This window comes from Amyelois transitella, chromosome 29, assembly GCF_032362555.1.
Source record: "Amyelois transitella isolate CPQ chromosome 29, ilAmyTran1.1, whole genome shotgun sequence".
Classification (NCBI taxonomy): Eukaryota; Metazoa; Arthropoda; class Insecta; order Lepidoptera; family Pyralidae; genus Amyelois; species Amyelois transitella.
Window position 1 is genome coordinate 3641525 of NC_083532.1, and position 27611 is coordinate 3669135.

At 37.1% G+C, this 27611-nt stretch overlaps 2 protein-coding genes across 3 annotated transcripts; both read right to left on the reverse strand.

Moving 5' to 3' along the window:
• Positions 1 to 1214: 1214 nt before the first annotated feature.
• On the reverse strand, positions 1215 to 27195 carry LOC106132235 (dymeclin). Of its 2 annotated transcripts, none has more exons than XM_060952704.1 (17): positions 27064 to 27195; positions 26282 to 26425; positions 25762 to 25908; positions 24973 to 25117; positions 23075 to 23196; positions 21996 to 22115; positions 21460 to 21602; positions 14907 to 15116; positions 13996 to 14072; positions 12677 to 12799; positions 11826 to 11951; positions 10611 to 10773; positions 6347 to 6445; positions 5584 to 5645; positions 4578 to 4745; positions 3528 to 3653; positions 1215 to 2959 (listed from the first exon to the last, which is right to left on the reverse strand). In XM_060952704.1, exons 2-17 carry the CDS (start codon positions 26419 to 26421, stop codon positions 2822 to 2824), a joined length of 2109 nt encoding a protein of 702 aa, XP_060808687.1. In that variant the 5' UTR covers positions 26422 to 26425; positions 27064 to 27195; the 3' UTR covers positions 1215 to 2821. The 2 variants fall into 2 exon arrangements, with proteins under 2 accessions (XP_060808687.1, XP_060808689.1); XM_060952706.1 differs by having other exon boundaries at positions 26282 to 26422; positions 27064 to 27188.
• Positions 17271 to 20535, reverse strand: LOC106134184 (uncharacterized). Its single transcript, XM_013334162.2, has 2 exons — positions 17902 to 20535; positions 17271 to 17808 (listed from the first exon to the last, which is right to left on the reverse strand). Exon 1 carries the CDS (start codon positions 19877 to 19879, stop codon positions 17939 to 17941), a length of 1941 nt encoding a protein of 646 aa, XP_013189616.2. The 5' UTR covers positions 19880 to 20535; the 3' UTR covers positions 17271 to 17808; positions 17902 to 17938.
• Positions 27196 to 27611: the final 416 nt, after the last annotated feature.

Sequence of the window (27611 nt, forward strand, 5' to 3'; positions counted from 1 at the left end):
TCCTTCAATGGCCTTATTTGTTTATTAATTTAGTTGTCAAAATTTCCTGAAATCCTTGAATATAATTCATAAAGCCATAAGAACTGAAAAAGCCACTGGGCACAAAGCTCCAAATGTGTTTAAAAAGTAGCTAGATTTGGCGCGAAAACACTAAGTTGGCAACACTGCAAATAAATTGAAATTGATTTGGCGACGAGCACGAGCGATTGACGACGTCGCAGCGCTACTCCTCTGTGTCATTTGTTATGGCAATTTTAAATATATAGTTTTTCACGTTTGTATTCGAAGAATGTATCTTCATAATAATTATACAATGTCATAATATGAAAATGCTTTTAATTAAAATAAAAAGTCACAAAATCGAGTCGGAATAAAACATTGATAGAATAACAAAGTCAACAAACAAGGTAGGTACCTACCTACGTGCCAATTATGGCGGCAGTTTTAAACTTGGCTTACCAAAGACTTGAAAATTATTATTACTGTTATAAAAATTTACAGTTGCTTTTGTTAAAAAGTCATCATTATTATTACCTCATAAATAGAGAAAGAGGCTTCTAAAGCGGAAACGGTACCTGCCATATTTATATGCCGACGATCGATTAAATGAGAAATAAACATAAAGAGTATCGACTTAATTATAAACAAAAGAATTAAACAACTCGGTTGTTGAAGGTCCATCAAATCTCTATTTCGTTAATTGAACTGAAGAATTGAACTACTGAGAATGAAGGTTCCTATTTGCTTGTTTTTCTCTTATGTACAACTGGTTGTGCCATCCCAGATATGTGTTCTTAATTGCATCCACAGCTGTAAATAATCGTGTCCGCTTCCCGACATTTAATACCTTGGCATTCTGATTTTAGTACATTGTTTGTATGTTGGCGATGATAAGCCTGTAGCAGGAGAGATGATCCTGTTCGACCGCCACCCAAGGGAAGATCGGAGGTTGTATATATAGCACCAATCCGTGAAATCTTTGCTTGCGCGATTTAGATTTTTCGCTGTTTTTGACTGATAGCGTCGCGTGATTTTTATTTTTGTAACTTGTGGCGTAGACATGTCGCCACAAGCCAGGATATTTTTGGCCAAATAAGCCAAATAATTATGTTTAAACTTAGGACTCTTCTGTCATTCAACCTGTTACTATTTTTACAAGGCTATGAAGCAAACATGACCTTTATTTGTGTGTGCATTTAATAAAATAAAAAAAATCGTATTAAATTTCTTTATTTCTAATATATTGCGTTTGTAACTTTACAACATCTTAGTATAAATAAATAACCTAGGTAGGTAATATTATAAAATAAATTGTACACTTCCCGTACTATAATCTAATTTTACCTGGAGTTACTTTTCTAGGGATTTCGCATCTGTGGGAATCGATTAACTTTTGCCAAAATGTAAAAAAAAGAACATCATCATAGGTCTAGATACAAAAAAATACGTAAAGACGAAAAGTATACTTATAGTTTTACATTCATCAAATAAAAAATATAGGTTAAATTAAATACAGGCGAAATATCAAGTTGTTTTTGAAGTGGGTGGTAAATTAATAAAGTTAACTTAAGTTTACTAACCCTAGAAGCTGAGAGATTAGAATATTGTGACATAAGTATTCATGGGGTATAAAGTTATCGTATACTCGATAAGTGAAAATATGACCGCGAATGATAATACTTCTTATCTCATCTCACTCTCTCTCGCTAAATGAGGCTAAGACATAGAGAAACATAGAGTTTAATATTTATGTCAGAATTTAAAAAAAATAAAGAAAATAAATCCGTTAATTTTACATCCTTAATTTTGTGAGTGAGTCTTTAATTCCAGGTTTTACAGTGTGTTCAAATATAGTTTACATATTCCAATGATTCATAATTCATAATACATACGCGAATTTCAAGGAGATTGGTTCGGTAGATAACGCGTGAGGAGGTAACAAACAAACTTACTTTCGCATTTGTTGCATTAGTTGGGATTCTCTAGGGAAGTCCTACAAAGCCCTGTATCATAAGGTTTCATATCATTTAAAAAAATTGCGATTAAAGACAGTACAATATCACTAGTGATGTTTCGATCGAATCGTTAAATCGATAATGTCGGATACGATTCCGAATCCGAATATTTGGCGACAAAATGTGCGAATAAACAATAACTTAGTTCATGTTTCTATTGGTAACCTTAATGGAATTTTATACATTTTTGTTGTTTAATAGAATATAATATATACAGAGATTGGTACTAGCATTGAAAATTAAGAGAATAACAAAAAATAGGAACGGATTTCCTTCTACTTCAGATGCACATCATTAGTCACTATTGTTAATTGTTATTTTTATGGATATTTGAGGATTCATTTTAAGTTTAACGTGTGCAAGAGTTTCTAAATAGGCATTACTAGTTAACTTTAGACCTCATTTTGCTTACCTTCAAGCAGATTAAGGTCTGACGCACTCAAATTTAAAATATATGAAAAATGAAATTAATTACATATTAATAAATAGCTCAAATACCTGGGTCTAGAGAGTTCATAACCAAAAACGGTCTTAAAGTGTAATAAGAGACTGTTCCCAGAAATCCCCGCGGGAACGGAAATAATGGGATTTTTAAATAAAGCGTGCATAAAAGTTTAGGATTTTCTATAAAAAAAATTTTAGATAAAAAAAAAACTTTTACCGATTTTTTTCCGACATCCGTCACATCACTACACAAACACACCAAAATTATAATCGCCGAACACCAAACCGAAACACAATCTCGTGTACAAATCGTCATCGTCTACAATGTCCAATGTATGTCAATGTTGGTCCGACGAGCCGGATCAGCACGCCAACATGTTGGCGCACTCGCTCGCCCAGTACACGCTGCCGCAGTTGCTTATGAGCGTCCACACGTACGGCGTGAAGAATTCTTCCGGCCTGTCCTCTTCTACGTATCGGAATTTCAGGTCGGGGAATTTCTGAGAAATAAAAAAAATGTTTGTTTATAACATACACATACATATTAATTTTTACACCTCACGGGGTAGAAAGGACCAGCAGTCTTAGGGGTCTAGTACTATTTTTCCTTTTATGTCGCAACGACACTATACGGTGGCGCAGAATAGCGCAACCTACAGCCGATGCAAACCGAATAAAAACTCCATGAAATAACGACCTTATTACAAGTAAAACAAATTTAAAATCCAAAAACAAAATGACTCTTTATAATCTTGCTCGTAATGGCGGACAGTTCAGCGGGTTCAAATACGCTCACAAAATTTCCGCGCCATCCAAAAATTTGACTTCTGCGCAGGTGTACTTATCGGTGTAACATAAATACATACATACATTTATATAATCACGTCTATATCCCTTGCTGGGTAGACAGAGCAAACAGTCTTGACAGACTGATAAGCCACGTTCAGCTACATGATTTAATGATAAAATTGAGTCCCATTTTTTTAAGCACAAAACATTGAATCCCAAGTTTTCAAGTCTTATCCCTTGGTCGCCTGTTACTCATAAAAGTGGTATTACAGCACAAACCTTGAGCCTATCGCTGGACCACTGCTCGGCGCCCTTCTTGATGCACGCCAGCACTTCGCTGACGCCCAGGTCGCCGCCGGCGCCATCTTGAACGCGTTGAAGCCGACTAGAGAAATAGCCTATCACCTGGAAAATGACAACAACAACGTAGTAAATAAATATACACATTGTGTCATATGATTATCTAGCTGTGCCCGCGACTTTGTCCGCGTGGAAGTTATTTTGGGTTTCATTGAAGCCCTCAAGTATGAATAATTTTCCCCGTTTTTTTTTTCACATTTTCCATTATTTCCTTGCTCCTTATAGTTGCAGCGTGATGTTATACAGCCTAAAGCCTTCCTCGATAAATGGTCTATTCAACGCAAAAAGAATTTTTCAAATAGAACCAGCAGTTACTGAGATTAGCGCGTTCAAACAAACAAACTCTTCAGCTTTATAATATTAGTATAGATTATCTATGAGTGTCAATGTCATTGTCAAGAGAGATGGACTAACTGTTTGTAACGGACACACAATAAATCAGTTTGTGATGGCGTCATCATGCGACCGAAACTAGAATGTGTTTTATTTCATAAATTCCTATATGAAACACACATAGAAGGGATATAGACGTGATTATATGTAAATATAAAAAAATAAATAAATATATACGGGACAAATTACACAGATTGAGGTAGCCTCGAAGTAAGTTCGAGACTTGTGTAACGAGATACTAACTCAACGATACTTTATTTGTTGTAATGTTGTCGTAAAAGGCGACTAAGGGTTAGACTTATAAAGTTGAGATTCTTCCTTTAGGCGATGGGCTAGCAAACCTGTCACTGTTTGAATCACAATTCTATCATTAATCCAAACAGCTGAAATGGCCTATCAGTCCTTACAACACTATTGGCTCTACCCCGCAAGGGATATAGACGTGATTATAAATATGTATGTATGTTATCAAATCAATCAATCCAATCAATCAAATCGTTTATTTTGTGAACATAGGTTATCACAGGTTGACATATACATACATTATATGTATGATAACATTTTATGACAACTTACCATCTCAATATTCTGTGTAATGTGATGCTCGTGTTGAGTGAACAATTGTCTTTTGTGTAACAATGCGTACACGACATTTAAATTGTTCACCAGCTGATGAGTCAAGCACGAGTTGATTATCTCCAGCAGCATACGCAGGACTTCGTCTAAGACTCCTATGTGGTCCATCTGTAATTTTAAAACCATATTATGCTGCTGCAGTGTAGTTTGTTCCGCCACGGGGAAAGGGATGGAGTGGTCCTATTCATTGGTTTTTTCTATTGGTGCTGTGTGGTTCCCGGCATGTAAATTGACGTCCGATGAAAATGCTTCAGTGTAGTTTGTTCCGCCGCTTCTTCTGCACATGCGCTTTGGAAGCGGTAGTGGTTATAATTAGATGAATTTGAAGTGATACCTTGTATCCAAGTTTGGAAATAAATCTATTCTATTGTATAATATTAAAGAGGAACATATATACATACGTATAATCATGTCTTTATAACCGTAGAATGAGCAGTCTCGAAAAGATGGTTTAATGATGGTATTGAGATTCAAATAGTGACAAGGTTGCTAGCCCATCGCCCACGAGAGGAATCCCAAGTTTATAAGCCTATGCCTTAACCGCCATTTACGACACTCATGGGAAAGCGATTGAAATGGTCCTATTCTTTTATGCCAGGAACCACACGGCACCTAAAAATAATACTTATTAATAACTAGCTGTGCCTGCGACTTCGCCCGCGTGGAATAGTTATTTTGGGCATCATTGAAGCCCTCAAGGATGAATAACTTTCCCCGTTTTTTTTTTCACATTTTCAGCGTGATGTTATATAGCCTAAAGCCTTCCTCGATAAATAGTCTATACAACGCAAAAAGAATATTTCAATTCGAACCAGTAGTTCCTGTGATTAGCGCGTTCAAACAAACAAACTCTTCAGCTTTATAATATTATAGTATAGATTACTTATAGGCTGTATACAAAAAATATACACTTTGATTGGATGCGAGTAAAAAAACATTAGCTTACCATTTCTTCAGTTTTCTCTTCAGTACTATGTGGTAACGCTACATTATCGAGATTATCTAATTCTGAAAAAGAAAATAAAAACATGGTTGAAATTATCTTGTAAATTTTCACAGGAATCCCTTACTAACATATAAATAAATGTGATAAGTCTGTCTGTCTGTTCCGCATTCACAGCTAAACCGATTCTAATGAATTTTTTTTACGCATACAGTGAAAAATGCCTCTATAAAAAATCAACCCCTTTAAAAAAATTTGCCAAAGCGGCGACAGAGACATGAGAAGATCCAAATCAAATCTTTTTATTGTGGAGGTAAAAAGATAATATAATTGTATAGAGTACCACTGAGTCCTGTCTTTACAGACGTACAATATAATTAATTACATACATTTATATAAAATAAAGTCAACATAAAAAAATTCAATAAAATTGAAACTGTCAGTACACAACAAGAATCACTACATAGTATAAAACAAAGTCGCTATTTTAGTCTGTTTGTCTGTATGCTTAAATCTTTAAAATTACGCAACGAATTTTGATGGTTTTTTTTTTGTAACAGGTAGAGTGATTCAAAAGGAAGGTTTTTATGTATACCTAATAACATTTATAATTTTGCACCCGTGCGAAGCCGAAGCGGGTTGCTAGTAAGAATTAAATAAATTAAATCGAATTATCTGTCAAATTGTCTTGTAGAAAATCTTTAACCGTGTAATAACATTTTTCTATTAAAAGCTGTTTAATTGTGACCAAATAATCCACACACACCTTCTATTTCTGCTAACAGCTTCGCTCTTCGTTTCGTAAGCGTTTCAAATAACGACACCAACCTCTGGGCGACGTATGGGTGCAAATTTCTGAACTCGCCTGGAACAAGATACATACATACATACATACGGTCACGGCTATATCCCATACCCAGGGTAGACAGAGCCAACAGTCCTGAAAAGACTGAATGGCCACGTTCAGCTGTTTGGCTTAATGATAGAATTGAGATTCAAATAGTGACAGGTTGCTAGCCCATCGCCTTAAAAAAGAATACCAAGTTTGTAAGCCTATCCCTTAGTCGCCTTTTACGACATCCATGGGAAAGAGATGGAGTGGTCCTATTCTTTTTTGTATTGGTGCCGGGAACCACACGGCACAGTCAGTTAGTTAGAAGAATGTCAAAATTATTTCTATTGTCAAATATTTTTAATTTTATGTTCAATAATAAGTATAGTAATTTTAAACTTATTATTTCTCTCCTCTTTTCTCCTTCTATCTTCTGTAGGAATAACTAACTTTGTAACTATACTTCCAACATATACTAGTTTAAATTACTATGCTTACTTAACGCTTAGACCGCCCACCGCAATGTTACGAATACCGCCCACCAAAATGTTAAGAATACTAAAATATGGTGAACTCACATCTCATATTAGCGATAGCGGCCAGACAATTGGTGTGCAGATATTTATCTCTTACTCTAGCTATGTTGTATTGTAAAAAGCTCTTACCAGAACGAGAACTATTAGACCGCCCACCAAAATGTCAAAAATATCACGCACCAAAATGGCAAGAATACCGCCCACTTAAATGTTAAGAATACTAAAACGCGGTAAACTCACAGCTCATATTAGCGATAGCGGCCAGACAGATAGTGTGCAGATATTTATATCGCATTTGAGCCATGTTGTTATCTAAAACTCGAACAAGAAAGAACACCATTAGGCCGTCCACCACAATGTGATGAATACATACATACATACATAAAATCACGCCTCTTTCCCGGAGGGGTAGGCAGAGACTACCTCTTTCCACTTGCCACGATCTCTGCATACTTCTTTCGCTTCGTCCACATTCATAACTCTCTTCATACAAGCTCGGCGGTTTCGGGTACTTTTGACCTGACCCTTTACCAGGACGTCCTTAATTTGATCAAGATACGTTCGTCTAGGTCTTCCCACTCCGACCTTTCCCTCCACACTCTCCTTGTATATCTGCTTAGTCAACCTGCTTTCATTCATCCTCTCCACATGACCGAACCATCTTAACATACCCTTTTCTATTCCTGTAACTACATCTTCTTTCACATCACAACATTCCCTTATCACGCTGTTCCTTATCCTGTCACTCAATTTCACACCCATCATACTCCTTAACGCTCTCATTTCCACTGCATTTATTCTGCTTTCATGCTTCTTTTGCCATACCCAACTTTCACTCCCATACATTAATGTCGGGACCAACACGCCCCTGTGCACAGCCAGTCGAGCCTTTTTGGATAGTTTCTGACTGCTCATAAAGGCATGCAAAGCTCCATTCACCATGTTCCCCGCGTTCACTCTCCTTTCAATATCACTATCATACTTGCCATCTGATGTAAACTTTGATCCTAGATATACAAACTCTTTCACTTGCTCCACTTTTTCTCCTCCAATCAAAATATTACATGCTGTCATTTCTTTCTCCATTTCAAAAACCAGTGTTTTAGTTTTACTTACGTTCACTTTCATTCCTTTCTCTTTTAAAGCTTCATGCATACAGTTTACCATCTCCTGTAACTCCTCCGCTGATGACGCCAGTATAACCTGATCGTCGGCATAGAGCAGACATTTGACGAGTAACTCATTCATCCTTAATCCACTTTTAGACTCTTTCAAATCTGTCAAACAGCTATCCATAAATAGGTTGAACAGCCACGGTGACGCAACACATCCTTGCCTAACGCCTTTCTCAATCTTAAACCACTCAGTGTGCGCTCCGTTTATCCTGACACAAGCACTCGAATCCTCATATAAGGATTTCAGTGCTCGTATTAAGAGACTGCTCACCCCATGCATAGAAAGTGCTGACCACAATTCATTCCTCTCAACTCTGTCATAGGCCTTTTCCAGATCTACGAATGTGCAATAGACTTTTTGACTCTTGGCCAAAAACTTTTCGGCTATGCACCGCAAGGAAAAGACCTGATCAGTACATCCCATTCCCTTTCGAAATCCCGCTTGAGCATCCCATATTTTGTCATCAGTTTCATTCCTGACTCTATTAATCAATACCTTAGCATACAATTTGCCGACGACGCTAAGCAGGCTTATACCACGATAATTTTTGCAGTCATTCTCGCACTCATTCTCTTTTTCTTCGCTATAGCAGAAATCTTTCTTATTTCCTTCCTTTTTTTCAAATAAACTTTCAAAATAGTCCTTCCATATCTTTAGTACACATTCTTCTCCTTTCACAACGCTACCATCCTGGCATCTGATCCTAGTCAGCTCTCTGGTTATAGTATTTCCTCGGGCTGACCTTACGGATTTCCAGAATACTTTCAGATTTGACTGAAAGTCTTCTGATAGCCTTTTATCAAAATCCTCTTTATACTCTTCTTTCTTTCTAATCACAGCTTTCTTAACCAAATCTTTCATTTTCTTATATTCCTTACGTGCTTCATTCACATCTTCATCTATAACCTCTTGCATTCTTAAGTTAGCTTTTGCTGCTAACAAATCCAGCCATGCTTTCTTCTTTAATCGCACAAGTTCTTGCACATCTTTACTCATCCACGCATTTTTGTGATTTTTTCCTTTCCTTCTTCTACTTACACCACACACTTCAACAGCTACTTTCACAATTCTTTTTTTAAATTCCTTCCATCCATCTTCAATATCGCTCATTTCCTCTAAATCTTCAAATTCATCCTTCAGTCTATTAATATACTTCTTACCTACATCCATATCTTGCAAATTTTCTACTTTTACTCTTTCCAAAGCGCTGGTTTGCTCCCTTACCCTGTGCCGCCAGCGATTGAAGATACCCCTTATCCGGGATATCACCAGTAAATGGTCCGAGTCAATGCCAGCACCGCGATATGCACGGGTATCCAGCACTTTGTTCTTCAATCTTTCATCTACAATCACAAAGTCTATCATACTTTTTAAAATACCTTCCACTCTTGTGTAGGTGTGGATCTCTTTATGTTGAAACATTGAGTTCGACACAAAAAGATCCCATTCTAGACAAATTTCTAATACACTTCTTCCATTATCATTCACCTTTTCGTCACCAAACGCACCAAGCACCTTTTCATATCCATCACGCTTTACACCCACCCATCCATTAAAATCACCTAACATAATAATCTTCTCATTTGGCTTGGTAACTTTCAATACTTCTCTTACACTATTCCAGAACTCCTCGTTTTCGCTTTTTGCTGATGTTGTACCCCTCGAACCCACATCCCAAGGTGCATAAACACCTAGAACGAAGATCCGAGTGATTCCAACTTTCAGCCTAATCCATAGAAGACGAGGGCTGACACACTCATACTCATTCACGCACTCAGCCATTCGTGCAGAAAGAATTAGACCGACCCCTTGACAGCCTCGGCTGGTACTGGAAATTCCAGACCAATACGCCGTGTAAGGGCCGTGCTGCGTCGCGTCGCATCCTTTCCGCTTCGTTTCATTCACGCACAACACATCCAAACGTCTTTCATCCATCATCTGGCATACTTCCTCAATCTTATCCTTCATTCCTCCTCTTACATTCATCGTCGCAAAGCGGCTTTCAGCAGACCGCATACCGCTCCCGCCGGGAACGAGACGTGATGGGGTGCGGACACCATCGCCGCCATCTAGGTGCTCTTTCAAAAAATTTGCATCCATGCGATTCCCACGAGACTATGTGATACGTACATACGTGATGAATACCGCCCACCAAAATGTGATGAATACCGCCCACCACAAATGTGATGAATACCGCCCACCAAAATGTGACAAATACCGCCCACCAAAATGATAAGAATACCAAAATGATAATACTTAATACTAAAACACGGTGTAGTCACAGCTCATATAAGCGACGGCCGCCAGACGGTTAGTGTTGTAAATGTAAAAGGACGAGAACTATCAGACCGCCCACCAAAATGTCAAAAATATCACCCAACAAAATACAAAAATACCACCCACCAAAAAGTCCGAAATGCCGCCCACCAAAATGTTAAGTATTGCTACTTCTTTCCTTTTTTTTTTCTAAAACACGGTGTACTCACAGCTCATATTAGCGATGGCGGCGAGACAATTAGTATGCAGATATTTATCGCGCACTCTGGCCATGTTGTATTGCAACGCTCGAACCAGCACGAGCACCATCAGCCCGCCCACCGAAATCTCGGATATGGACCGTTCCGTGTACCATACAGGATTTTTTATCATCTGAAAATAAGAACTTGTTTAAGTGATGATGATTTGAAATATTGCCCATAGGTAATTTTCAACTTTTTTTTACAATTAGTAATAAAGATTTAAGAACACAACGTTATGTGTATTTCTTAACTATATGAACATTTTTTTCACCGAGTTTTACATAGAAATGTTTTGAGAATGTATTAAAATATCGCTCTATATACATATATCCTAATAGATGTAAAAATACACATTTAAGCTGTCTATGTTTTCTCTCTTCTCGATTTCTATGAAAAGATGTTATGAAATGTATCGTCCTATGATTTACACCGTTACAAACAAACAATATCAAAGTTTTACCTCTTTATAATATACAAACATATCTTTTGTGGGGCAGACGGAGCCAACAATCTTGAAAAGACTGATATATACCATTAAAAGAATAGGACCACACCATTAAAAGAATAGGACCACTCAATCTCGTTCCCATGGATGTCGTAAAAGGCGACCGAAAGATAGGCTTATAAACTTGGCATTCTTCTTTTAGGCTACCGTCTAGCAACCTGTCACTAATTGAATCTCAATTCTATCATCAAGCCAAACAGCTGAACGTGAACTATCAGTCTTTATAATATACTAGCTTTCCCGGCAAACTTTGTTTTGCCATATAAATAATTTTTAATTAATTTATTTTTAAAAAAAATGTTAAGCGTGGACTACCCTTATCACTAAGGGGCATGAAAAATAGATGTTGGCCGATTCTCAGACCTACTCAATATGCTCACAAAATTTCATGAGAATCGGTCAAGCCGTTTCGGAGGAGTACGGGAACGAACATTGTGACCTTTATATTGTGAATTTATATATAACTAGCGACCCGCCCCGGCTTCGCACGGGTGCAAAATTATAAATGTTATTATACATAAAAACCTTCCTCTTGAATCACTCTACCTGTTACAAAAAACCGCATCAAAATCCGTTGCGTAATTTTAAAGATTTAAGCATACAGACAAACAGACTAAAATAGCGACTTTGTTTTATACTATGTAGTGAAGTAAGAAGTACCTATAGAAGATGCTTACAATCAAATGGACATTTTTGATGAGAGCGTCGTCTTCAGTCAAAATGAGTAGTACTATGAGAGACATATATATGTGATGGGAATTGCTGTCCGGCGCATTGTATAGCACTTGTAGGATAGGCACTATCTGTAAAAAAAAAGTTAATTTAAAAACTTAAAATATCCCTACATATATATATATATAAACTAAGTCAAGAGTACTGACGGCCTCTGTGGCGCAGCGGTAATACGCTTGTCTGTGACACCGGAGGTCCCGGGTTCGAATCCCGGTCAGAGCATGATGAGAAACGAACTTTCTCTGATTGGTCTGGGTCTTGGATGTTTATCTATCTAAGTATTTATTATAAAATATAGTATCGTTGAGTTAGTATCTCGTAACACAAGTCTCGAACTTACTTCGAGGATAACTCAATCTGTGTAATTTGTCCCGTATATATTTATTTAGTACTCAATGGTCAAGAAAAAAAAAGAAGTTCATTTAAAAACGTAAATTATTCATACATAATTACATTTAAAACTCAAGGGTCAAGAGTACCCGAAACCGCCGAGCTTGCATGAAGAGAGTTATGAATGTGGATGAAGCTAAGGAAGTATGCAGAGATCGTGGCAAGTGGAAAGAGGTAGTCTCTGCCTGCCCATCCGGGAAAAAGATGTGATTTATGTATGTATACATAAACTCGTGTGCGCCCCATTCCCGTAGGGGTATCTCATACATAGTCACGTCTATATACCTTGCGGGGTAGACAGAGCCACTGAAGGCAAGATAAATACATATACCTACATATATAAAATAAATTGTAAATAACCTTACTTTACATAGATAAATAATAAAATAAGAAAAGGAAATCTCACCAAATTCTCAATGTGCGGATCGGCGCTGACATGCCTCTTGTAAGCCTTACACGAGTGCAGCATCAGATACAACAGTAACGTTGAATGTTCACACCCCGCTGTTGCGCAAAGGGCTTTGTGTAGCTGTAACAATACATACATATGGTCACATCTATATCCCTTGCGTGGTTGACAGAGCCAACAGTCTTCAAAAGACGGTCATGTTCAGCTATTTGGCTTGATGATAGAATTGAGATTCAAATAGTGACAGGTTGCTAGCCCATCGCCTAAAAAAGAATCCCAAATTTTTAAGTCTATCCCTTAGTCGCCTTTTACGACATCCATGGGAAAGAGATGGAGTGGTCCTATTCTTTTTACTACGCTTTTTTTGTATTGGTGCCGGGAACCACACGGCACTCATGTTTTGAGATGACAGATTTCAACCATGGTACAAAGAAACGTACTTACATATAATCACGTCTATATCCAGACGGGTAGACAGAGTCAACAGTCTTCAAAAGACTGAGAGGTCACGTTAAGCTTAAAAGGGAATTGTTAACTTAAAATAGGTTGCAAGCTTATCGCTCTACAAGTTACCCAACATTATTAACCTTTCCTTTAATCGGGTTTTACGACATTCGTGAGAAAGATATGGTGTGGTCCTATTCTAGAGTGCCGGATACTTTTAGGCCATGAGCTAGCAACCTGTCACTATTATAATCTCAATTCTATCATTAAGCCAAACAGTTGAATCAATCTTTTCAAGACTGTTGGCTCTAGACGGCCTCTGTGGCTCAGCGGTAGTACGCTTGTCTGTGACAACAGAGGTCCCGGGTTCGAATCTCGGCCAGGGCATGATGAGAAAAGAACTTTTTCTGATTGGCCTGGGTCTTGGATGTTTATCTATATAAGTATTTATTATAAAATATAGTATCGTTGAGTTAGTATCTCGTAACACAAGTTTCGAACTTACTTCGAGGCTAACTCAATTAGTGTAATTTGTCCCGTATATATTTATTTATTATTTATTTATTTATATGTACCCCGCAAGGGATATAAACGTGATTATATATATGTAAGTATGCCTTGTGGTTCCCGGCACCAATTTTCCGTTTTTTCCCCCCATGGATATCGTACAAGCCGACTTAGGGATAAGCTCATACACTTAGGATTCTTCTTTAAGGCGATAGGCTAGCAACCTGTCACTATTTTTAATCACAATTCTATCATCAAGCCAAATAGCTGAAGTGGGGCCTTACGGACTGACTGTTGGCTCTGTCTGACCCGCACGGGATAAAAGACGTGACGTTAGTCTATGTATGTATGTATGTATTACTCACAGCATTCATGTCCACTTTAGGCGGCGTGATCTGTGTTACCGAGTTGGTTTCTCTCTGAGGCGTGGTGGCAGATGTTTCTGTAAACAATATATTATAATTTTTATTTAATACCAGCTGGGCCCGCCTGAGAATCGAAGTCCACCCTTAACATATTTTTTTAACTAGAAATTACTTAAAAATTATAATTTACATGGCAAAACAACGTTTGCCGGGACAGCTTGTATAATAGTAAATATATAAATAAATAAATAATATTATATGCAAATCTATCGATAAAACATTTTATCGATATAACAATAATAAATATATACGGGACAAATTACACAGATTCGAGTTAGCCTCGAACCAAGTTCGAAACTAGTGTTACGAAATACTAACTCAATAATACAATATACTTTATAATAAATACTTACATACATACATACATATGGTCACGTCTATCTCCCTTGCGGGGTAGACAGAGCCAACAGTCTTGAAAAGACTTAATGGCCACGTTCAGCTATATGGCTAAATACTTATATATAGAAATACATCCAAGACCCAAACCAATCAGAAAAAGTTCTTTTCTCATCACGCCCCGGCCGGGATTCGAACCCGGGACCTCCGGTGTCACAGACGCGCGCACTACCGCTGCGCCACAGAGGCCGTCAAATAAAAATAATAATTATAATATGCAAATCTATTGATAAAACATTTAATCGATAGATTTGCATACAACAATCGATATCGATAATCGATATCGATAATCGATATAATAATCGATATCGATAATCGATATCGATAATCGATATAATAATCGATATCGATAATCGATACAATAATCGATATCGATAATCGATTATCGATATCGATAATCGATATAATAATCGATACAATAATCGATAAAACAATTCATCGATATAATCACTCACCATTCGTGTCTTCACAGCACAACAGTGCCTTTCTGTACAGATTGTCATCGTTCATACAATGATTCGCCAGCGCTAGTAGCAACAGGCACGATTGGTTAGCTACAGGATGCTCCTTCTTCAGCCGCTCGGCCAACTCGCGCCTGTCTACAGGGGGTAGCGTGTAGATGTTGTGCGTTGCGGAGTTGAATGTCAAAATGTTCCAGAGGCCGGCTGGTGAAAAAAAAAAATTTTGATGTTCAATCAAGAGTTATAACATTCGAATGTTATATTCAATAGGCTATTTGACAAAGTTCTAAAAACTATCTTAGGGTATTTATTTGTTTATAAGGAGCCCTACAAAAATACTTTTCTGCCTTTATTACAGCTATTTTATTAAAAAAATCGAAAAAGAAAATGAAATATTCAAATATGCCGCCAAAACGCGACTTTAAGCAATATGGCGGCCATGGCATGCAGTGACGTAAATTTCGTGTAAATATCATACAAAGCTTGTTGGTGTTTCGAAAAGTTTTGATTTTCTCTTGTTTTATTTAACTTGTGCCACGTCATATGTGTGAAAATTATTAAAATGAGTTCCTATAAATGTTGTGCAGTGCCTCAATGCACTAATACAACAATAAAATCTCCTACGAAACTGTTTTTTTCTATGCCGATGGATTTGAATATTCGCAAGAAGTGGATTCAGATCATGATCTAAGATCAGTGGTTACCAAGATATACTTACACTAGCTGTGCCCGCGACTTCGTCCGCGTGGAATAGTTATTTTGGGCATCATATTTATTTTTGCAAACATCCTCCTCGGCTTTATCAATTATAGCTGCTAATTGTTATGCGACTTGGCGACGACTTGGCCCACATCATTACCCGCGACAGAACGGAGACCGTATAGTGAGATGAGAGGCCTTTGTCCAATAGTGAGATCTTACAGGCTGATACTTTACTTTAAAATAGTAATATCCTCTAAGATGTCTCAGGCGGTCACGCGTATTAGAAAGAACGCTGGTTCGCCGTATTAAATGTTTCGCTGCAAATTGTTTATAACGACTATATCTCAAAACCTATTCGTCTGATTTATATACTGTAAATGGCAATTTTAGTCTACATGAAAAGCCGAAAGTAATAAACATATTTATTTGGATAAGGATTAATACTGAATTAAAGAAAATTGGTTTCAAAATAACTTATGTTTATAATGAAAAAATAATCTTAAAAAATTTTGTAAGTAAACCTTAAGAGATAGATATATGCTCTCGCGGACTTTTTTGTGGCAAAAAATGAGTACTTCACATCTTTAGTACATTGTTTTACTATATCTTTGTTGGTTTGCGCAGCGTTCGCGTGGAAAGCTCGCAGATGGCCGACTCATTCAACTTTCACCTGCATTGTTGACGTTTCCCGTAGGAAATCCGGGATAAAATGTAGCCTATAGCCTTCCTCGATAAATACACTATCTAACAGTGAAAGAATTATTTAAATCGGTTCAGTAGTTTCTGAGATTAGCGCGTTTAAACAAACAAACAAACAAACAAAACAAACTCTTCAGCTTTATAATATTAGTATAGATTAATGTTTTCACATTCCTCAGTTCGGCAGCATAGAAATCTGGATTGTCTTTGAAGAAGACAATCCAGATTTCTTCTTCCAACCATTATTGCGTCCACTTTTTGTAGGTTTCGACTGTCAGCTTTCGCGGAATTGGTTTCCATTATTAAATACCTATGTTATCTGAGTAATCCTGAGCGATCAAACATTTATAAAATCTTGAAAAATAATAGCGAACACTAAGGAACGGTACGATCCACAGTCTGTTTATGGATAATTGACGTCATAATAGAAATAGCCAATCACGTTCGTTTTTAGTCACGTGACAGCTGCATATAAAAACCTAATTTTCTGAGACGGATTTTGTTTAAATAATGCAATATTTTTATCTCGCGTTATTACAAATCGCTCCAAAAAAATAATATTTAGACTGATGACATAAAAGGAATGTATATTTTTAATACAGTCAAATAGCCTATTAAGTCGGCCTCTGTGGCGCAGCGGTAGTACGCTTGTCTGTGACACCGGAGGTCAGAGGTTCGAATCCCGGTCAGGGCATGATGAGAAAAGAACTTTTTCTGATTGGCCTGGGTCTTGGATGTTTATCTTTATAAGTATTTATTATAAAAATATAGTATCGTTGAGTTAGTATCTCGTATCACAAGTCTCGAACTTACTTCGAGGCTAACTCAATCAGTGTAAAAAAAAAAAATTAAATTCAAATTTGAATTGAATTCGATTCTTGTTAAAGTCTGTTAAATATGGAAAGTAGTAAAGTACCCGAAACCGCCGTATTGCATGAAGAGAGTTACAGGGGCCGAAACAAGTTCTATGGTCGAAAATACTGATTTTACTGACCAAAAATTCAAAAATACTGACCAAATACTGACCATTTCCAAACCGTTTTTCGGGTGAATGGTGTGAAATAAAAAGCTTATTTTCAGTTATTGGCCTCCACCATCCCCATAGCCAACCAGCACCGCCTTTTTATTGTGTTAAAAAACTTTTTTTATTGTTAGTAATTGTTATTGTATTACAAGTGAGTCATGCGCATTCGTGCAAAATTATACATATAGTGAACACTAAAATCAAATGACTATGAGAAAGAAAAAAAGTACAGAGAAGTTCCATTAAAATAAACATAACATTTAAAATTAAGTTTTCTTAAAGAAGTTTGTTATAAGTGTTTTTTTCTTCTTATCTACGATTTTTTGTATTTTTTCTTCCTCTTGTATTTGTTGTTCTTCTTCTTTTCTCTCCTTTACTACAGTTTCTAGCAGAGATTTTGCCATATTTACGGAAACCATGTCTTTTTCTTTGATTCCGCCCTTCAACATGGCATTTGCATTTTTAATTAATCTGGAAATAATAATTAATTACATTGCGAAATCGTGCATAGAAATAAACACAAACAAACCAATTAGAAACAATCACAAAGCGTGCTATATCTACCTGTCAATTGTCTCCCTCTTAGTTTTTTCTTCTTCTCTTATTTTTTTAGCGTTGTCTCACCTTCTTCAATAATCGTCTTAGTTTCTTCGTACTTTCTCTTAAGTTCTTTTTTTTCTCTATCAAGTTCCTCATTTCTTTTCTTTTCGAGCTTCTTTATTTCTTCTTTTTGCTTCTGTTCTTCACAATATGTTTTATATCTTATATATGCCGTTCTGGCTAATTTCATCAATTCAGGTGTTAAAGGGACTAAATGAATCTTGTTTTCGTACATGTTTTTTTGTGCCGATTTAACTGTCAAATGCGCATCAAGGGTCCTCTGACACATGTTAGCCCTTTCTGGTGTTAAAATTCTACCCGAACATGAAAAGCCCCTTTCCACATCTGCATTGCCATGCGACAGTGCTAATGCGGCCTTTACAATGTGTTCCAGGTTGGGGAACATTTTTTCTCCGTTATCAAAGGTCCTTTTAAAAATATTGCCCCAGTAAGTTTCAATCCTTTGTTCTTCTTGATTTCCTTTTTGATGTTGCATTAACAAAAGACATTCGTTTGTTAGTGCCGTTTCTTCAAACGCAACCGGCAAAGTGTTTGCAATTTTTAAAAAGTCTTTATGACACGTTTCTGAATTTTGTTTTTTAGGGTTCAATATTGCCAAGTATTTTATTAAAGAATAATCCATTGACGTTTTTGTTAGCAGATGTTTGCAAGCGGCGACGTAATGATTTTTTACTTTGTGTAAAAATGTTACTCTATCACGTTCTTGAGCGGTCTCCAATAATTCTCTGATTGAATCTTCTAGCACAATATCTTGAAGAGGAACGTAATATTTTTCATTTAGACCTTCAACTGACGTAGGCGCGCTTTTTACACAAAACCGATTAAAAATGGTTCTCACGAGTTTCTTTAATTCTTCATGAATCATGTGAACCAATGGCTCTTCACGCTGGAAGAAACCAGTGACTTTCACGAACATCTTTACACTGGACACTACAAACATTATTTCTGCTTTTGCTAGCTTTTGATTGATGAAGTTATAGATGTTTTTAAAGTTTTGGGATGTATTAGTCTGTTTTTTAGGTAGATGTTTAGTGAAATACTCAATTATTGCAGGCCATTGCTCTAAAACGCGTTCAGCAGCAGGCCCCATAGTGAGCCAACGTGAAGAAACGTGCTTAATGAAGCGATGGTTTGGCAAATTTAACTTGTCTTGAATAATTTCATATTCTTCCCAGCGAGCAGGCCAACCATCGAAAAAGTTGTGAATTTGAAATATAAAGTCAGATACGCTTTCACCAAACTCCATCAAAGCCTTAAGAAAGGCATTGTGTACAGTGTGAATGTTACATGTTCCTATATCAGCTAATTTCCGTCTGCCCAACAGAATTAAAGAATCGTTCATCAATCTTGTAACCGCTTTATTCACATTGGGCCCGTCACAGCCTAGCATCAGAAGCCTTTTGCGGGATAGTTGAGCGTTGTCCATTGCTTCATTCAGCTTAGAATAAATATCCTCGGCGGTAGCTTTACCAATGAAGAAAGTTTCTAAATGTGTCGTTATTATCATTTCTTTAATCGGAGACCAATATTTTATGGCCACCTGAAGCTCCTTTTTTGATGCTGCATTGCAGGTTTCATCGAAACATAGCGAAAAATAGGAGTCTTTGTAGTCCTTCATCATTTCTTGCCTAAAATATGGAGCTATAGCATCACAAATTAAATATCTTGCTTTGGTAGTAGACATAGAAAAATCTGATGGTAGTGAATTTGGAAACATAGCTGAAAATAGTTCCTTTATAGAATCGCATGAGGGCTCTATTGGAAAATCAGAGACCACCATTTTCATAGCCCACAAAATTTCTGCTCTTGTGACCCCATCTTTGACACTATATAATTGTACACAACTTCTTTGGCTATTTTCAGGTTTAGAAGTACTTGGTTGTTCTTCGATGGGTTTTTCATTGGGTCGCAAACTTGTCATATGCAATTGAGATGCTGTCAACTTTACTTTACACTGTTCCTTGTGTTTTTGTGTTGATGCGTGTTGTTCGATAGCTTCAAAGCCCCAAGCAATCGAAAACTTTTTAAGACACACAAAACAAAAAAAACCTGTATCACTGTCCTCTTTTTTTCCCCACTCACACACAATATGTCCATTTTTATCTTTTTTTTAAGCCAGTCTTCATTAAATTTGCACTTACCCATAATTACTTGTTTTGATATGTATAGAGATAGAGTCTATTATTTTGTTAGTGATAAATTAAAGCACACACACAGGCAAGGTACACACATTAACAAATCACCAGTATGAAGCTGTAACAAACATGCATGAGTTAAATTACACAAAATTAGAACAAAGAAATACTGATTTAAAAAAAAATATTAGTACATAAGTATTTTTTTTTAAGTCAGCTGCAATATATACTACGTAGATCAACCACATACACTTGGAACAAAAAATTTTGTGCCCAGTGTATATAGAGCATGCAAAGTGCAAAGCAGCCCTCAGATATCATCAGTCATCACTGGGCAAATCGAAAAATACTGACAATACTGACCGATTTTCAAAAATACTGACTTTTACTGACCAGGTCCAAATATACTGACTTTTACTGACTTTACTGACCTGTTTCGGCCCCTGGAGTTATGAATGTGGATGAAGCGAAGGAAGTGTGCAGAGATCGTGGCAAGTGGAAAGAGGTAGTCTCTGCCTACCCCTCCGGGTAAGAGGCGTGATTTTATGTATGTATGTATGTAAAAATGAACCATGATCTTTTTTTTTTAATTTAACTCACTTTGTTATAAGTATGTTATGTCCTAGTTTATTTGCTTATCCCTTAGTCGCATTTGACGACATCCATGGGAAAGAGTCGGAATGTCCTATGCTGGTCTATATGTCATTTTATATGTATACTAGCTGTGCCCGCGACTTCGTCCGCGTGGAATAGTTAATATAGACATCATTGAAGAATACGAAAATAATTTTTCAATTCGAACCAGTAGTTCCTGAGATTAGCGCGTTCAAACAAACAAACAAACAAACTCTTCAGCTTTATAATATTAGTATAGATATAATGGTCTTATTTTTTAGTGCCGGGAACCACACGGCAAATAACCCCGCAAGGGATAAGAACGTGGAACCTGTCACTATTTGATACACAATTCCATTATAAAGCCACACAGCTGAACGTGGTCTTTCAATCTTTTCGACACTCCCGCGGCTTTGTCTACCCCGCAAGGTATATAGACTTGGCTATATGTATTACTGCATGTATATTTATTTATATATACATCATACATATGGTCACATCTATATCCCTTGCGGGTTAGACAGAGCCAACAGGCTTGAAAAGTCTGAATGACCACGTTAAGCTATTTGGCTTAATGATAGAATTGAGATTCAAATAGTGACAGGTTGCTAGCCCATCGCCTAACTAAGAATCCCAAGTTTGTCAGCCTTTCTTTTAGTCGCCTTTTACGACATCCATGAGAAAGAGATGCAGTGGTCCTATTCTTTTTGTATTGGTGCCGGGAACCACACGGCACTTTATATATACTTACAAGCTATATTTATCAACAGGCTGCCCCCAGGATTAGCTGTGCCAAACATACTGAGTGGAGCATTACTCATATTGGACAAGTTGATAATTAACGTTTTGACTAATAGAGGCGCGTGCATTCCGTAGCGGCCTTGGAAGAGAGTTCTGAAACAAAAATACAATATTTAACCAGCTGTGCCCGCGACTTCGTACGCGTGGAATTGTTATTTTGGGCATCATAGCTCAAGGATGTATAATTTTTCCCGTTCTTTCTTTTCAAAATGTGAACATTTTCCATTATTTCTTCGCTCCTAATAGTTGCAGCGTGATGTTATATAGCCTAAAGCCTTAAGCCTTACTCAATAAATGGTCTATTCAACACAGAAAGAATTTTGTAATTCAAAGATTAGCGAGTTCAAACAAACAAACCTCTTCAGCTTTATAATATTAGTATAGATTTTTAAAACTGTTGGCTCTGTCTACCCCGCAAGGGATATAGACGTGAACATACATATGTATGTATGTATGTATTTTTAAAGCCTGCTGTACATTCCTTACCTGTATATAAGTGAAGTTTCGATAAGTCTCGTCTGTCCGTGCACACTCGCAAACATATAGACAGACATCAATACCAACAAAGTGTTTATACATTCCAAATGTAAGTAATATGTATTGTCACTGAAACAAAATAAAAAATATAGGTAAATATATTACAGTCTGGATGGAACGAAAATAATGAAAAATTTTCAATTGAGAAATATTTTTTTCCCATAGATGTCGTAAAAGGCGACTAAGGGATAGGCTTGTAAATTTGGGATTCTTCATGTAGGCGATTGGCTAGCAACCTGTCACTATTTGAATCTCAATTCTATCATTTAGCCAAATGGCTCGTGGCCTATCAGTCTTTTTAAGACTGTTGGCTATGTCTAACCCGCAAGGGATATAGATGTAACTATATGTATGTATTTTTTTAAAGCGATGCGCCCCTTTTTAGCGCAGCTAGCATTTATAAATATGCTCTGATCTGATCTAGATGCATCTGTGGCGCAGCGGAAGGCAGCCGCATGTCTGTGAAACCAGTGGTCCCGGGTTCGAATCCACTCGGCACCAATAGAAGAAACCAATGTAAAAAAAACATACATACATACATATGGTCACGTCTATCTCCCTTGCGGGGTAGACAGAGCCAACAGTCTTGAAAAGACTGAATGGCCACGTTCAGCTATTTGGCTTAATGATAGAATTGAGATTCAAGTAGTGACAGGTTGCTAGCCCATCGCCTTAAAAAGAATCCCAAGTTTATATGCCTATCCCTTAGTCACCTTTTACGACACATCCATGGGAAACAGATGGAGTGGTCCTATTCTTTTTTTTTATTGGTGCCGGGAACCACACGGCACATCCTACTACTATTATAAAGGCGAAAGTTTGTATGGATGTTTGTTACTCTTTCACGCAAAAACTACTGAACCGATTACCATGAAATTTGGTATGTAGGTAGCTGAAGACCCAGAATAACACATAGGCTACTTTTTATCCCAGAGTTCCCGCGGGATTGATAGGGTTTCCATGCGGACGAAGTCGCGGGCGGCCTCTAGTGTAGAAATAAACATATCAAAAAACCGTACAACACTTACGTGACAGGTATATCAATAATGAGCCCTATGAGGGCGTCTATAAGGACCTCGACCTTGCTCTCGCTGCCGTTCATTTTCGGTGAATCACTCTCATGAGGCACCACGGACTGATCCGGTGTTGCCTGCAACAAATATTAACCATATCTATTGAGTTATGAAAATTTAACACTGGCTACATTTAGTTTTTAGTTCTCAGGAAATACTGTAGGTGGCGCTTTACTTCTACTTTTTGTCTGTGGCCCGTGTTCTCACTTTGTTAAGAATTGTGCAAGAAAATAAAATAAGATTATTCAAGAAAACAATTCTTTAATTAGTATTTTCAGTCCATAATCCAAGAATATCTATCTATACATACATATAATAAAACAGTAAAAAAATTTTTTTTTTGTACATTTATTATTTTTGACCGAAATGGATAGGATGGATATATACTTAGAATGAATAATAGAAAGCAAATATATTTTTTTTGAATTTTTTGTCTGTCTGTCTGTATGTATGATCAACATAAAACTTTCACCAATTGCTTTGTTTTAACTCAGAAAAACATTTAAAGGTTGTTTTATTAAAATCGGTTCACTAAAAAAAAAGAAATCGTCATTTGAATAAAGTCAAGGCATGAGTTTACGCGGAAAAATTCGAAATTTACGCGGACGAAGTCGCGGGCAACAGCTAGTATATAATAGGCTATTTGACTGTAATAAAAATATACATTTCTTTTATGTGATCAGTCTTAATATAATTTTTTTGGAGCGATTTGTAATAACGCTAGATAAAAATATTGCATGCATTATTTTAACAAAATCCGTCTCCGAAAATTAGGGGTTTTTCTACAGCTGTCACGTGACTTAAAACGACCGTGATTGGCTATTTCCCTAAGATAGTTTTTAGAACTTTGTCAAATAGCCTATTGTTATAGCAACATTGGGCATTCGTTTCAACTCTAATCCCGAATGTAGCGGAAGCGATGATTCGGGCTCGACCGCCACCAAAGGGAAGTTCTTCCGCCAGGCTGGTGTGTCGGTGGTTGTATATCTGCTCCAACATGTGAAATCTTTGCTTGCGCGATTTAGACTTTTCGCTGTTTTTGACTGATAGCGTCGTGTGATTTTGTTTTTTCGACTTGCGGCGTAGATATGACGCCACGCCGACTAATATTATTAATGCGAAAGTAAGTTTATTTGTGTCGTGTGGTTCCCTGCATTTTAAAATAGGATCATACCATCGCGTGCCCATGGATATCGTAAAAGTCGATTAAGGGATAGGCATATAAATTAGGGATTCTCCTTTTAGGCGATGGGCTAGCAACCTGTCACTATTTCAATCTCAATTCAATCATTGAGCCAAACAGCTGAACATGGCCTATCAGTCATTTGAATACTGTTGGCTGTTTACCTCGCAACGGATATAGACGTGATTATACGTCTGTGTGCAATAGGCAAGAAACTTGCATCATTTAAATGAGCCTTTAGGACTAGCTCAGTCTGTGCAATTAAAAAAAACAGAAAATTTATACCTCATTGTCTTAGCTTAGTGACTTTGCTCTTTGCTCTGGTGCCTCAGCCAGCAGCCAGCAGAGCAAAGTCACTGACGTTATCAAACGCGTGGCTAGACTGAAGTGGGAATGGGCTGGTCATATGGCGCGCAAGACCGATACGTGGAGCAAACGGTTACTCGAGTGGCGACCATGGGGTGAAAAACGTCCCCGAGGGAGACCCCAGATGCGTTGGGACGACGACATCAGACAGATAGCAGGGACACGATGGATGCAAGTGGCACAGAGCCGCGATGAATGGCGTGGTTTGAAGGAGGCCTACACCCAAGGGGTAGAGACGGGCTGAAGAGAGAGTCTTAGCTTAGACTGTGTAATTAAAAAAAAAAAAAACAGAAATAATACACACCTCATTGTCCCTGACCAGCGGTCTCCTCTCCGCTTGCACATCCAAATGTCTGGTCAGTTCGCACTCCGGCACTATCTCCACCAAGTATTTGCTGACCGCTCTTATCACGAACAGAGCGTTGAATGTTTGCCACGCTAGCATTACACTGAAAAATAAGAAAATTTGATTAATTTATTTTTAATACAGTGGTGGTTCCAGGCACGAATATGAAATAAGCAATAGGATCAATCCATCTCTTTCACATGGATGTCATATAATCACGTATATCCACAGCGATGAAGACATATCCAGCCAGTCTTGAAAGACTGACAGGCCTCGTTCAACTGTTATGCTTGGTAACCGTTGCTAGCTTACAGTTTTGAAAAGACTGAAAAGCCATGTTAAGCTGTTAGGCTTAATGATAGAATTGAGATTCAAATAGTGACGGGTTGCTGGCCCATCGCCTAAAAGGAGAATCCAAAGTTCACAAGCGTATCCCTAAGTCGCCTTTTATGACAACCCATGGGAAAGAGATTGAGTAATTTTCTTCTCCTTTATTTGTCGTTATCTTTTCCCACTTTCTACACAGGGTCAGCACAGTATGTCAGTTTTTCCAATTACTTCTGACACTTGCCATCTCACTGGCCACTCCATTTCTCCTCATACTAACGCCTTCCCTTGATTACATTATTTACCATCAATCACCATGCATCAACCAATTTCGTAACTTCATGCCTCTTCAAACCATGACATTGGCTGAATCATCGGAAGTCCGGTGGAAGCTGTAGTATAGAAAATTACAGAACTTACTTGTCACTGTTGGGTGACGCCAAAAGCTCAGTAGCTCTGGTGATGAAGACCTGTACCAATGACCCAAGGTTTCCTGTTTGCGGATTGCTTTGTAGGAACTTCTGTAGCAAAGCCTCTGTACTGGAATCGAAGATTAACTGCTCTTCTCTGTAACAGAAACATTACCAATCTATTAATTTAACGTATTTATTATAATGTATTTAAATGTATCAGATAAATGAAGAGTTATGAATGTGGATGAAGCAAAAGAAGTATACAGAGATCTTGGCAAGTGGAAAAATTGAGTCTCTGTCTACCCCTACGGTAAAAAGGCATGATTATACAATATATAAATATGTCTATAATATTATACATTATATGCAACAATAAAAAATTAATCTATTAAATACATTTTATATTTTTTACTTCAAATAACTTTTTAATTATAACATATATTTACTCCAAATACAAAAAGATATTTTTTTTAATGTTTGTCATATTCATACATTTCTGTACTTATGTTGGCAACCCTAATACGTACGTAGTCGAAGGCGGGTTGATGTTGAATGCGAGCAGTTGATTCCAGAATGGGTCGTTAGCGCAGATCACCTCGCTCGAGCAGAACCTCGCCAGGAGTTCGTTAGACGAGAGCTCTGCATACCTGCTGATGGCCACCCCCATGCTTCTAGAAACAAAGTCACACACATATAATTACGTCTATATCGATTAGGGGATACTCATTATATCTTACAAGATTGACACGAATAGTCTCATAAAGACTACAAAGCCACATTCAGCTGTATGGCTTGAGATGTTTAGTTTGTTTCTGCGCTCAACGTGTTAAACATGAAATTGAGATTTAAATAGCGATGGGTTGCTAGCCCATTGCTAACAGGTTCATCCCAGGTTTATATTCTTTTCCCTTAGTCGTCTTTTAAGACTAAATATATGGAAAGGTCCTAAACGCCGGCCGTCCTAAACAAGGCTTACATATCAATTCGCTTAAATTAAATAACAGCATTATACCGGCCGCTATCGCATGCTTGATAAATACTGATATTTCATTACAGTACACGTATATTAGAAAGACCTTGTTGGTAATTTGATGTATAGACTGGTTAGCAAGACAAATATTATCTATGAATGAAATGGCAAAAGACAGATAGAATAATTATTAACAGAAGGGGTAATTATTAGCAGGTTTCTAGATGCAAATTACAAAAATTGTAACGATTCGTAAAAAATTAACATCAATAATAAACACGTATTATCTATTGGTGTTAAATCGCCGCTGCACTTTTTTACATTGTCAACAAAACAAACCTTCTTTGTTTTATGTATTTACAATTGAAAGTTTATTATTATAAATATTCAGGGTTCTAAATCACAAATCACGAAAATTATTTCGCCACGAAACAAGAACAACTACATACTATTGCTTGCAGAACTGTCAAGTGTCAACTATCTGTCAGTTCATTGGACATTCAAGTAAATTGTCATTAGTCGGTTCCTCCTTCGTTCTTCTAATCAGTCACAAACAAAAATTATTAGTCCATAGTAACCAAAAAAAAGTCAAAAGTTACTAAAAAATTTAAATAAATAAAATTTATTTATTGGGGCTGTGTGGTTCCCGACGATGAGCTAGCAACCAAACAGCTGAACGTGGCCTTTTAGTCTATTGACTGTTGGTTCTGTCTTCTCCACAAGGGATATAAACGTGATTATTTATTATGTTATGTTATAAAATTATTTGTTATTTTTAGTAAGTTATGATGACTTATACCGTTATAGGAGTGATATCGGTAATGTAATCTTATAACGTTAATTTTAAAATCGTATCTTTCGTTGTCGTAGGTATAGTTATAATGAGT